At 39.5% G+C, this 14,161-nt stretch overlaps 1 protein-coding gene across 1 annotated transcript; it reads right to left on the reverse strand.

The window, feature by feature from the left end:
- Positions 1-302: 302 nt before the first annotated feature.
- On the reverse strand, positions 303-2,318 carry gpr20 (G protein-coupled receptor 20). Its single transcript, XM_033641016.2, has 6 exons — positions 2,121-2,318; positions 1,728-1,994; positions 1,402-1,646; positions 1,097-1,181; positions 675-800; positions 303-488 (listed from the first exon to the last, which is right to left on the reverse strand). The coding sequence occupies exons 1-6, from the start codon at positions 2,316-2,318 to the stop codon at positions 303-305; spliced, it is 1,107 nt and encodes a 368-aa protein (XP_033496907.2).
- Positions 2,319-14,161: the final 11,843 nt, after the last annotated feature.

Genomic DNA, 14,161 nt, shown 5'->3' on the forward strand with positions numbered 1-14,161 from the left:
TGTATGATAGCCCTGTCATTGTGAGGTGAACAGAAAAAAATGCAGTGAATTTGCTTGAGTTATCAATGTCCTGTGGCAGACCACATATAGTATATTTTGAGAGATGTGCTAAAGGATGTTTAAAATCAGTCCACGGGCCACATTTGGGCCGGACTTTGGACATGCCTGCATTACAGCTTTGTCACTGGGCTTGTTATCACCGGTCAGCATGTTGCAGAATCCAGAAATATCAGCCACCTTTCCATGGGCGACTGTGACATCGCAGTAACTTTCTGTTATCTTCCCTCCATGTGAAAGGGGATCTACAGTGTGTGGTTCTTCTCCTGACTGTCTCTCTGCAGTGAATTGGAGATCTTGGTCATCATGATCGTATTATTAGTGAAGGCGTTTGCCGTCCCTCCTGAGGCCTTGGAGCTGTGCTGCATGCTGATGATGTCACCACTAGTCTGCTCTGGCTCTGCACGCCGGAAAATATTTCTCATGGTGGCCTGAGGGCGAAAAGGGCAGTAAATTATTCAGTGAATGGACGAGTAAATAGGCGAATAAATGAGTGATGGATGGACAAATTGTGGCCAGAGGGAAGGATGGATGGATAGATAGACAGGTGGCGAGAGGAAGGATGTTAGGATGAATGAGGTGAAGTAAGGTAAGGAAGCAAAGTACTCCAGTCATACCTGGAAATTATTTGTAACAAAGCAGTAGACGACTGGATCCATACAGCTATTCAAACTGCTGAGAGTGACAGTCAAGTGGTAGGCTATCACATGATGAGGCATGTCAGGGTGGAAGTACACCACCACCTGCAACACAGGAAGACAACACAACCATGAGACTGCAGTGCACACCATGTTGTTACATTTGATGCCTGTATGTCGCCTATAGGAAGATGGGTGTAGTAAGAGAAGGCAGACATCTCTACAGCTGATATCTGATGACACTCCGCAACTCACACCAAAACAATCTAGATAGACAAATAGCTCTATAGGTAAGAGGAAACATGCGTATTTTGGTTTTTGGAGTGAACTGTCCCTTTAAGGTCTACAAAAATGCAATGACGATATTTTAAAACAACTTGTCACACCTGTCTCTAACTCACCTGTCTGATGTGAAAGGGTGTGAAGCAGACAGTGAAGATGATCAGCACTGTGGTCAGTAGCTGGACAGCCCTCCTCCTCCTCTCCCTGAGGAAAGACAGTAAAAACCACCACTGTGACATCCCATAAGCTGTAAGCCTCCTCTGCTTTCAGCGCAAATGGGAGTCATTTTCTCTCAGTGCTTTTATTGGTATTGTATATTCTTGGATGCGTAAACATTGTCATTTTTAAGTCTTTCAACCAGAAACATCATGATATTCTATACTTCCTGACTTGTGTCTATGTATGGTGGCAACATTGGTTATACCTGCTCTGCTGCATCAGGCGGCGGTCGGCTAGTGCCCACATAATCCGCATTGTGAAGACCACAATGATGATGAGGGGAAGAAAGAACTCAGTGATGGTAAGAAAGAGGAGCTTTGTGAGGCAGCAGCCCGGGTGCTGGAAAGCAGTGGACAGGAAGGAGTAGGTGACCACGATGGCAAACAGCCAGACAGAAACACACACACATTTGGCCACACTGGAATTCCTCCATCGCCGAGAGGCTTCAACCTGCAAGGACAAATGAAAAACATGCAGTTTCAAGTTCCTGCACCCATCTAATTCTGTCACCAAACTGCAGGCGAAACCCACCTGCACGATGGCGAGGTAGCGGTCGACACATATGCAGGTCAGGAACAAGATGCTGCAGTACATGTTGACAAAGTAGCTGAAGATGTGCAGGTAGGAGCAGGTGAGACAAGCTCCTCCACTGTAGTAGAGCAGGATGCGAGTGGGTAGAGAGAGATTCACCAAGAGGTCTGTCACCGCCAAGTTGATGGTGTAGATCACCGAGGTGGTCTTTTGCTTGGTGCGGAAACAGAAAACGTAAAGTGCGACTATGTTGAGCACCATACCCACCTGTGAGAGAGGAGAGGAGAACTGGGTGGTTTGTACAGAGTTGCATGGTCAGTTTGGGTTTTAAAACTCATATAAGAACGTAAGAACATGAACTCAAACCATAAGGGCCCCAAGAAAAGTGCCTACCAGGAATATGAGAGAGTTTATGACCATTAGTGCAATCCAAAGGCCGTAAAAGTCATTGTAGAGCCCCTCGTCTAAATGAGCCAGCCTTTGTAGATATGCCTCCATGCCGCTTCTGTTGCTGGGACTGGCTATTACAGACTGGATGGGAGATGAAGTATTGATAGAAAGCCAGGACTCAGTGCTGTTGAAGTCCATCATAATGGTGATGATGATGTTGATGGTGATGATGCACGTAAGTGATGATGGTGAAGATGATGATGATGATCCAGAGCTGGGGTGGAAACTGTCAGACAAAACCACACAGTGTTGTGATGCAGTTAACATTTACTTTAACTTTTAGTGGGCACAAACTATAAGATTTTATTAAAAGTCTGATCATTTCTATTCCCATTAACAGCTGTTCAGGGGCTGCAAGCTTTCCCAGCATGCATTAGATGGCAGAGACACACACATACACACTTACAGTACTGTGGGAATAATGTAAAGCCTATGAGAACACAGAGCTAACATACAGAGCAGGGCTAAGATTCAGCCTGTTGTTCTGAGGTGATTGTTCCCACCGCCATTCAGTTAATGAGTTGCTTTATGATAATTTTGACCACATCAGTGCAATTACAGACTTTTGTTTTACTGTAAAATATGTGTATATATTTAATTGCCATTTAAAAAAATCCGTCTGACTCACTCTTAGTCATGTTTATCTGGTTAGCTAGTTCTACTACTACAACTACAACAACAACATCAACTACTACTACGGACCCCAGGAAGATTAGCTTTTGCATGCTGCAAAAGCTAATGCTGCAAAAGCTAATGGGGATCCAATAAACAATAAACAATAAACAATATTACTACTACTACTACTACTAATACTAATACTAATAATAATGATAACAATATATTTCATTTATGGGCGCTTTTCAAGACACTCAAGGTCACCTTACAGGCAAAAATAGAGAAAATAACAACAGAACAATAATGTCAATGAGATATAGTAACACATAAATAACATAACATAACACAACATAACATAACAACAGTTTACAGTGAATAAAATACAGTGTAAATGGTGGATGTGTGTGGACTAACCTGAGACAAACTGAATAGGCTAATCTACTAAAAAACTACTATTACCGTGTTCCTTAGAGCCAAGCAATAAGGCTCTTTTAATGGTTACTGGTGATGATCAAAAATGAACAAGCAAATCTTTTTGAATGACTTTACTTCATGTTCAGTGTACTGGGTCAGCCTTGAATGTCTAAATGCTGATGAATCCTCAACTTTTCCCATACATTATTATTAGGGGTGTGACGATCCATCGATCTGGATTGATATATGATTCAGTGATTAATGAAAATAAAAAAAACATTGATCTTTATCAGCATCTTTAAGATATGCTTTTATTTTGAAAGTCTGTGCCACTGTCAAACAGCAACAGGCAGATAATGAAAAGCAGCCAAAAGAAGGACTATGAGGATAAAGCTATTTACTCGGTAATAAATCAGCAGTGTGGAAATAGTTTTCGATTTTGGAGAAAATATGGGTCAACAGACAATGAACATGTCATATTTCAACAATGCCGTCATGAGATATAACATGACATAATGTTAACCTTACCTGTCTGGTCAGGTGACTCACTGTGCTAGCTTCTCACTAGAGCAACATTAGCTGCTGTTTCAACAATGTTCGGCTGAAAATACGTTAATGGAGGCTGAAATTCAACTCTGCTGATCTGTTTGGGAGACACAGCGACTTAAACTAACGGTGAGTAACAAAAAGTAAAAATAATACATGTAATTTATTAAGTTATGAGTAGAGGAAAGTATGCTAGCCGCTAGGCTAATTTATTCTATGTAACGGTGCTAAAGGTAATAATGGGTGACTACCAAAAAACAACTGACATGTCTGTGAACCTTGACAGTTATTATTGGGATGAATTTTATACTTTTTGTCAAACAATGTTGTTGTTAAATGTTTTATGGATGTTGAGAAGTTTCCTTTAAGGGCTTAAAGCCAGATAGACCTTAAGTTTTATGAAAAAGATGATGGTTTGGGTTAAAATGAAAAGGTTTCTTCCGGTAAGGTCTTTCAGGCTGAAAGCCACAAAGGGTAACTTATTTCATGTGCTCTTTTATGTGTGTTGGTGCAGTCAATTTAAAGTAAACTTAACTGCACTTAAGTGGTTACAATTACTTACATTGTTTATGTGTTGTTGTAGAAACAAAAGGGGTGGCAGCTTCTTCTGTAACAGATGGTGTTAAATGATAATATAATATCGCCTCATATCGATCGCAGGCCCCTGAATAGCATCGAATCGAAATTGTATCGTGAAAAAAAGAATATTGTATCATGATTAAACTAGTGACTTCTTACACCTTTTGTTATCATCTGTCACCGCTCACACTTCCTGCTATGGTTAATGAACAAGAAGTGATTAATTTCCACTGGAATTTAGACCAATGGTGCATTCACATGCTCCTCAGATGGTTCTTGTCCCAACTTTTGTGGGTCCATAAGCTTTGAGTTGTAATGTGAAAACAATATGGATGCTTCAAAAAAGATGTGTTATATTTTATTGCTCAGAGCATTACAACACACTGATAATGAAGACCAAACGAAGCAAGGGCTCCAGGGCTGAAAATGAAGCCAACACGGACTTGCCAAAAGCTGCAGTCCTTTGAATGGCCGTTTGAAGCTGGCTCCAGAAGTCAGTCAATCCCCATAGAACCTCATGTTACAATTACCAACTTTACAGCAGTAGTTTGGGTCTTCATAGATAATTTCACTCTTCATGTCAACTGTACAGAGGTGAATTTTTATATAAGTCACGTATTTACATTTCATTAAGGCTTAAAGTTACACATAATTAGAGGCAGGCTGCTTTGAGTGACAGGCTGTCTACGGATAGTGTCCTTGGCTTAGTCAGATCCACCCCTGACTGCTCCACGGCACCAGCCTCTCACCCAAACGTGTTCACTTCTGGCTCCAAAAAACCATGACCAAAATGCTAAACTCAAAGTGACGTCATGGTATTTACATCCATTACTTTTATAGTCTACGGGTAAACCATGAAATATGGTTGGAAACAAATTTTCTAAGTTTATTCCGACACCACATGAATGCAGCACAAGGCTACGGAGGTAACTGGGGTGTCTGCTGCTTGCCCCTCAGAGACAACAGATTGTTGATCATTTACATTTCTGTAACATGGTATTGAGTATACATAGCCTACCTTCATACAAATGGGATGCTAAATTAATGCATTAAAATGAATAGTTCATCGTAATTAATGTTAACTTTTACATGATGATAATAATGACAATAAACTTTATGTAGTACCTTTCATACAAGAAATGCAGCACCAAGTGCTTTACAATAAGGGCAGTACAGGCACTGAGTGCTTCACATAAAAATAGACATAGTGGACATTAAACAGACAAGACAATTTAATATAAAAGGACATTTAAAACAGTTTAAAACATGGATTAACTGATTCAGAAAATCATACAGTGGCAAAACTGTAATATTTAAAATGCAGCAGTGTTAAAAGAGTTAAAGGAGCAGTTAAAGGCTAAAGTGAACAGATATGTTGTTAGCTTTCTTTTTTAAATATTTAGCGAGCTAGCTTCCTTGATATCTATAGTGTGTTGCATAGCTTTGGGGTGTAATGGCTGCATCCCTGATCGTCTTCCGGCTGTTGCTGGGAACCTCCAAAAAACCAGCAGCAAATGATCGCAGTGTTCTTGGAAGCAAATAGTTAACAAGGGAGTTAGCAGTGTAGCTCGGTCCCAGCCCATGTAGAGCTTTGTATATAAGGAGCAGGAACTTAAAATCAATTCTGATGATGACGCGTGGTGGATTATACTGTGCTTCTTCGGTTGTTCCACTGTATGCCATTTTTGCTACTGGGGACAGTAACTGCAGAGAAACTACGCTGATACTCTTGTAACTGTGGATAGCTATTGATAGCTACTGGGATAAACTAATGCACTATCCTCTTTCTGTTTTGGTTGTGCAACAGTTAACTCATTTCCTCTGTGCCATAAAACTGTCTTCATTTGTACCTGGTGGCTGACAGACTTGCACAGTGAAAGCGAGTCATATAAGGAACCAGTCTAGATGCCAATGGTGTCATTATTGTACAGCCATTACATTATGCAATCAACATGTGTTCATAACAATAAGTCAAAACAAAACTTTAATGAATCCGATTCCTAAATAACCCTTAACACACACAGACATTCTCACACATTCCTCTCCGCTCCCCTGCCCTGACATCCACTCAGTCCCCCGTCTCTGACCTCAGTGTGGTTGTTGCTGTTGGCATGGCCACTGTGACAAAGCCATTTTAAACCAATATCAGACTTATTTAGATTATTTATTTATAACCAACTGTATTTATTTATGCCTACAGCAATGTTTTGATTAAGAATTGGAAAATGTAGATTTTAACTCTTTCTGGCATGGATCTTTTCCGTCAGATCATCTAAATAGCTCCAAGCAGATCAGATCTGAACCACAAAGAGTCATTTTGTGTCTGTGTAAATCAATGCTAATCTGTATGGCCTGTTTGTGTTTATTTACCTCCAACAATGATGGCGAATTCTTCTCGTAATTGGGATAAACAGAACTGTATATGTGTGTATGTGTGTGAACAGGATGATAGTTCCTGCCCGGATATTTACAGTTTTAAGTTCTAGGTCATTTCATTTGATTAATAAGTCTATAGGTTTACATTCATCTAGTGGGTTCAGCACTGAGACCTTCTTAACCACAGTAATACATTGACGGGAGAAAAGGCAGCAGATGAAACATCCAGTGAGGATCCTAAAATAACTCCTAAGTGGATAAAGGTTTTGTCACCTTGACAAACTGCAACATGTCATCTTCAGGTTTGCTGTCATCTTCAGGTCCTGCTGTTATGAGACTTTATAAAATTAGACACCTTTCCGTATGGTGCTCTCAGCTGTGAAGAGGAAAATATGCAAATATGAGCTAGAATCTACGAGCTGTGAATATTATAGACGGCAGAGGGCAGTCAGTGACTGTGCCTCATATACTGTATCTCAGTGGGATATAATGTGAGATCCACAGACATTTAGAGTCAAAAAACAAACAAACTAAGAAAAAAACAAAAAAACAACTGTGGTCACATGAGAATAAACATCATATTTTCCATGGTGCGTCCCAGTGAGTGTCATCCTAGATATTGTCTGGAGGCTGGAATGCTACCCTTCCCTTCCATGACAAATGTAGTTTAATTGCGCATGTGAGGCCCACACTGGATAGGTTTGTGTTGTGTATGCTCGTGGCTCACAACTAATCTCTCACAGCAAAATAATCATCGGGCTGATGAAAAATGTAGTCTGTTCAGGCTAATGAGAATAACATGCTCAGCTGAGGGTGAGGCATGAATAATGTGATTCATCTGCATTAACAAGATCAGTCCAGCAATAGAGCATTAAGACCACTGAAGGAAATAAATGGGTGTTTTCACAGCGACATCCCCTGATATTGTTCAACTTACTGGGAGCTAGTTCATCATCGTTAACAGCGCTAACGAGTGTTATGAGCGTTGCTCTGAGGAAATTGCCAGTTAAACCACTTAATTTCATCTGTTGAGAAACAAATGACAGTGACAAGTAAGGCATTCCAGTGGTTTTCAATTATGTGCTGTTAAAGCTGGTATTCGGAAAGATGAATGTCTAGCCCTGAACTATTCTGACCTAATTATCTAAACTGAAGCACCCAGTGTGGTTGGGTGTGGTTAGAAATGTGCTCTGTGGCCACAGCAAACTGATGTCACGGTGTGCTAGGGTCCACCTTTACATTACTGCAGCAAGGTACAAAATCAAACCACTGTAGGGCAGCAGAAAACAAGATTTTCAGGGGGTGTTAAAGGCAACCTACTATGCTCACCTCTTCAGGTCTCTACTTGTATTTTAGGTCTCTACTAGAACATGCTAACATGCTTTAATGTTCAAAAACACATTATTTTCCTTACACTGTTTGTGTTGCAGCACCTGTAGCGTATTTAGCTTCAGTCTGAGACACTCTGTTTTAGGCCTTGATTACACGGATAACGATACAAATAAAAACGTATTTTTATTTATTCCGTATAAAAAAAATCCGGGTTCACACAATCAGTTTTGAAAATGATATCCCTGCTGCAATTAGCATGCCAGGCCAGTAGGTGGCGATACGCCATATGTCAAACACCATAGAACAACGTTCTGCGCATGCACAGTGATTTGTTTTCCTCTTGGTGCTAGTGATAAAAACAAGGATAAACTACATTTTAACCTAATGTAGCATAGTTAGCTGCTATGCACTTACTAATATTGAGCACAGCAGACGTCTTTGTTCGCCGATGTAGCAGTGATGTTGATGCAGCAGTGCTAAGTTCATTTCTAAACTCGTAAGTAGTCCCAAAAGTGCTAACAAAACGTAAACAACCTGGCATATATCCGCCATTGTTGTTGTGGTTACCGGGCGCCTAATGGGCCTGTGCAAACTGGGTTGCAACATCATCATTTTCCAAAATCTCTGTCTATCTTGTTTACACGTCTCTACAGAAACTGATATTTTTACAAACTTTCACTTTGGAAGCCGTTTTGGAAAATCTCCATTTTCGTCGAGAAAAACGCCGGTTACGTGTAAATGATAGGTGCAAACGCAAAGATAAATACCCGTTTTCAGAAATATATGGAACCGTATAAACAGGCCCTTAGTGCCTGTCTCTTTAAGCCCACCACCAGAAAAAGCCTAGTCTACTAATCACAAACAAATTGCAAAACATTTATTAAATTGAAAACAGTAGTGTGTTAAACACCCTCTGTGCGTTCCGATACCCATACTGCCATGCTATTTAGTGTGCCAGAAAAAGATTTAGTGTGTCCCATTACATAGTATGTCAAATGCAGTATGCCAAAAATACCAGGATATTCTACTACATCTGGTCCAATTTTTCATGCTTTTGGTTATTCTGACCCACAATCCTCCGCGCAGTACACGACACATCACATTGACTAAGCCACAATCAGATAACAGCTGATTGACAGCTGTCAGAACTCACAATGATAGATGACAGCACATTCAGGTGACTGATGACCAGTCGATTAGTCATAAAAGGAATATTAATTGTTTAATTAAATAAAACAATCATAAATATAGCCAATAAAGAGAAGAAAGCAGAAAAATGTATAGCCTATGTAATTGTACTATTGTGAATATAATATGTTAGAATCTACAATATATGCAGTTATAACGTTGCAACATCAGAGCTTTACAGGTTGATCTCTTGTCTCTGGCGAGCTCGGTGAACAGCACTTTTTTTGTGTCCATGGTAACTGATATATGAGTAAGAGGATCAAAGTGAAATATTAACAAAAAATGTAAGTACAATAAGTAAAGATTGACTAGACATTTATTGATATACATGTCACTGCTGATTTGGTAACACTTCTGACACACCCACCAAACCAGAGAAAATGTACCTCAAGCCAGTTCCACACAGAAACACAGAAACATGGTGTTCAACCTGGAGACCGTAGCAAAACGGTGCACAAAGTTTTGAGATTGAACGTGACCCTGACATTATGTTGCTACATGAATACATGGGGTATAGTGATACTTTCAAATGTGAAAAAAACCCATATAAAGCCTAAACCCAAATCTTCACAACCAGACATGTTCCAGCAGGAATATGATCTTAAAATGAGAAGAAATTAACAACATCAGCAACCAAGATTACATGTTTCACTCACATTATCATATAACTACATGCAGCAGTGTTCTTGTAGCTACTGGAATGACTTTAACAGTGTATAGCTGCAATTTCTACGATGTTTAATCACCAATAAAAGTTTCTAAACCAAAATCTTCACAACTGGAAATGTTCCAGCAGGAATATCATCTGTAATCATGAGAAATTACAACTATCAACACACCCAGGCACTCTTTGGCATCTAAAAGTTACACACCGGCAACGTCATTATCTGACACTCTGAGCAACTGCCATAGCATAAAAAGTGAGAAAGTTAGAGTAGGAAGGGCGGGTGGAAGGTGTAGTGAACAGGTCAAACAAACACAGGAAATACACAAAGGAGACTGCTGTTTGTGTCCCATGTGAAACCAAATGGTGTGGTACGTCGTGATGTATGTGACGTTACGTTAATAAGACATACTTATTTCAACCTAAACCATAATCTTTTTTCTAAACCTAACAATGTACTTTAGTAGCCTGTGCCTAAGGAAGTAAACCAAAAAAGAAGGAAACCATGTTTGAAGTTTATTTTGAAACAAGACTGTATGCATGTAACAATTGGAAACTGTATATTTTCTGTAAGACAGAAGTTTATTTTGAAGACCCAATGCTGTAATTAGCAGACAATGACACACCATCCCAAAGGTGACACTGATCAAGTACCAGTATTTGACAAGTTGGGAGTCGTCTAGAAAGAAAAAAAACTTTGGAAAGACAGTATTCAGAGCAGTCTGAAGGGGTTTGTGCTGCAGAGATAATTTTCACAGACATTTAGCTCATTATTGGACACTTCGGTTATTTTTAACATGAACATCTGACATCTTAAAATTATATACATGACAGAAAATAAAGGAAAGCATCATAGGTCCCATATAAGTTTTCCTCTAATGGCACAATCAGGTCAAAATTAGGGATGCGCGCAATTAGACATCTAAACGATTAAACGTCCACCCCCTCGCTAGTCGGCACTAGAAATATTAGTTGGGTAAACCAATTTGTGTTTTATTCACGTACAAGGCCGCTTAACTGTCATGCAGCCGCCCGCCACTAGTGGGTGCTACAGAGCCATCAGACAGCGTTCCCCCTCCCCACAGTAATGCTTGAGTAGACTGGAGTTTTAAAACAGCACCGTGGGAAATAAGAGAGATGTCCTCTTGCAAAAAACAGCACCGCAGAGCTTTGATCTAGAAAATGAATTCAGCAGCAGTTTATCTTTTGAGATGTTATAATGTTAACTTTAAGTGAGTTGTTGTCAGATAATGTACAGGTTTACATTCATACTGCACGGCGCAAAATACCTCTCATTTCAGCTGAAATTCAATTATAATTTTGATGTTGTTTTATTAACTTTAAAGTGAATTTCTATCGTTTTTGTCAGATAATCTGCAAGGTTCAATGTGCCCCACATTTCAGAGGCAATTTATTTATTTTAGATATTATTTCAGTGGTTAACTTTTGACTGAGTTGCTGTCATGAGTCATGACTCATGTTCACATTCATACCGCATGGCGCAAAGTGTCTCGTACGTCAGCTGCATTTAAAATCCGACATGGTTGTTGAAGATTATGATTAAAGGCTTCAACACAATATTTTGGGGGGACTATGTTTCAAATACAGATAACACCTCAATAAATACAATACAAATAACAATTAGTTTTCCAAAATTTTGACTGTTTTCTGACTGTTTTCCTTTTTTTGGACTAGTCGACTTGTCTTAATTAAAATTTTCGTTTAGTGGACAGGGAAATTAGTTGCCAGGAACTTCCCCAGTCAAAATACCTGCGAAACTAATGATGTTCATCAACCTCAGCTAAAGTAGGCCTTTAGTGCTAACATGCTAAACTGCATTAGCATTTAGCTTAAAGCACAACTGTGCCTAAGTACAGCCTTACTGCTAACGTGGCTGTTGACTCTTGTTTATCCAGCTTCACTACTTATATAACTTAAAGAAGGGTATATGAAACATTTGAGCCTGTAGCCTTTGCAACTACTCCACATTTTGTGTACCATTTTATACTGGGTAAAAAAAAACCCAAAACAGCCAGAAAAGTCAGTTTTGGGTAAAATGATAAATCCTAAATGCAGATACTAAATAAAATGCTGATACCAACCGCTGGGTTGTCGTCAGAGGTGCTAATTGAACATAGATGTAACACTGCAATACAAGTTTGTGTAGGCCTCTGATTCAAGTCCACACAGATAACACAACATTAATCTAACGCATCACTGCTGCTATCCTATTGTTGCTCTTCCTCCTCCGACATCAAAGACTGTGGTGATGCAATGACTGTAAAGTGATACTGAGAGGAGGGCAGGGGGCCCAGAGGCAGATCACAAATAACACTGTCCAAATAAATTCCAGCAGCGTGGGAGTCCCATTTGTGTGTGTGTGTGTGTGTGTGTGTGTGCGTGTGTGTGTGTGTGTGTGTGTGTGTGTCAGATTGTGTGAAAGAGAGAAATATATAGAAAGGGAGAAAGACAGAACGGGATAGTGGACTACAGATCTCACGCTGTCCTGCATCAAATTATAGCTACAGAAGATGCCCCCCGAGGCAGATGGAACATTTTTGTTGGTGCTATAACTTATTTTGGTGATGGTTGTACTTGTAGTTCACAGGGGCCTTTACTCTGATTGTGTAAAATAATGTGAGCGTAACTCCTCTTTTCCACATCCAAAAGCTCGAGTGCTAAAGCTCAAACTTGTGATGTCATAGGGTTTAAAGTCTAGACCTGCTATTAAAGATGTTATAGATGACGAGGCCCTTTCCACCAGTTTCAGATATTTTTGAAAACTGATATTTTCCTCTATTCTTTGTCCTTTCGTCCACACATAAATGGAAATCTAAATCACTAAAACGCATTCAAAGGTGCAAATTTTTCAAAACCCTGATTACCTCTGTATTCGTTTGGGCATTAAAAATGGAACATTTAGGAAACAAAGATGTCATCTCCTCATTCCGCACATGTTCATTGTTGCATTTTGTGATGAGTTGGAACCCGAAGCAAGAACAAAAATGGCGGACTATTGGTTTGTTTACATTTTGCTAGCACTCCTTATTTGTAATGGACTTAAGTAACAAAGATATATGAACATTATTTAAAAAACACAAAGACATTAGGTTGTCTTTCTTCAGTCTGGCATATAGCAGCAGTGGCGCTGTCAGGCTAATGTTACTAGCTAATGTTGACTTCAATTTTCTACCTACTATAGGTGAAACATTCCCAGAGGTCTGGTGATACGCCATTAAAAATCTGGGTCATGGCTAAAAACATGAAGAGGTTGTCACAGCACATAGAGTGGCCCAGGAATGAGTCCAAAATTAGTTTGCATTTTAGCACTCCTGGTTTCCCCATCTTGAAGTCAGTGGGTTTTTTGAATGAGTTTTTGTTTAGATGCCTAAAATAAAGTATGTGGTTAACACCAGCTCAAGAGACTTTCAAGTTTTGTTGTATGACATAAAATATATCAGCAAATACCCCCCTTGTGAATTTTGAAGCTTTTAGGTGTCTTAAAAAAGACACTTATTTTCTGCAATAATTCAAAATCCAATGGAAAAATCCCATGGCTTTTTGACAAGGGAACCAGGGCAACAGCAATTACTGTGTTGGCTACAAATAAACTTCATCCCTGCAACACTGTATTGTAACTGCAACCAACTGATGATGCATGATGTCACAGAATAAAGCTAACTTGGATTTAAAAAAAGAAAAAAACAAAACAAACACTCTTTGGGTCCACAAAATCAGGCTCCCATTTATTATCTATGGACCAGCTCCAGACTTTATACTTGATAACATAACAAGTTTGAGACTGACATCTGTGGTTCCTGGCATTGAGAGAGAGCAGCTCATGTTCACAAATATTAATTGAATTTTCCATGGGCTGTGGCCAGGCCATGGAAATAACACGTGTTCCCCTTTAATATAGAAGTTATGTTCTTAATATTTGTACATTGAATGTAGTGATTTTTGGCATTACATTTGTACTTCCTGTCTTTTAAAAACAACATAGTTTATTGACACAGTTTATCTACAGTTGGAGACAACTTACCTCTAGAGGAAAAAGAAGATACTAACCAGTCAAATCAGTAGACTGCCACTGGTACAAGTCAGATCTGTGTATGGTGAAGCTGATGTGTCCTCATGTCTGTCATTGTCCAACCAGGTGATGCTGGATCCTTTCCAAACAAGGATGCTTCAACTCTCAGTGACCTTTGCACCCTCAAATCATCTCTGAACATCCACTTACGTCAGTCACGTCTCGTCTGGAGCAGGTTCA

Source organism: Epinephelus lanceolatus, chromosome 10 (assembly GCF_041903045.1).
Source record: "Epinephelus lanceolatus isolate andai-2023 chromosome 10, ASM4190304v1, whole genome shotgun sequence".
Lineage (NCBI taxonomy): Eukaryota > Metazoa > Chordata > Actinopteri > Perciformes > Serranidae > Epinephelus > Epinephelus lanceolatus.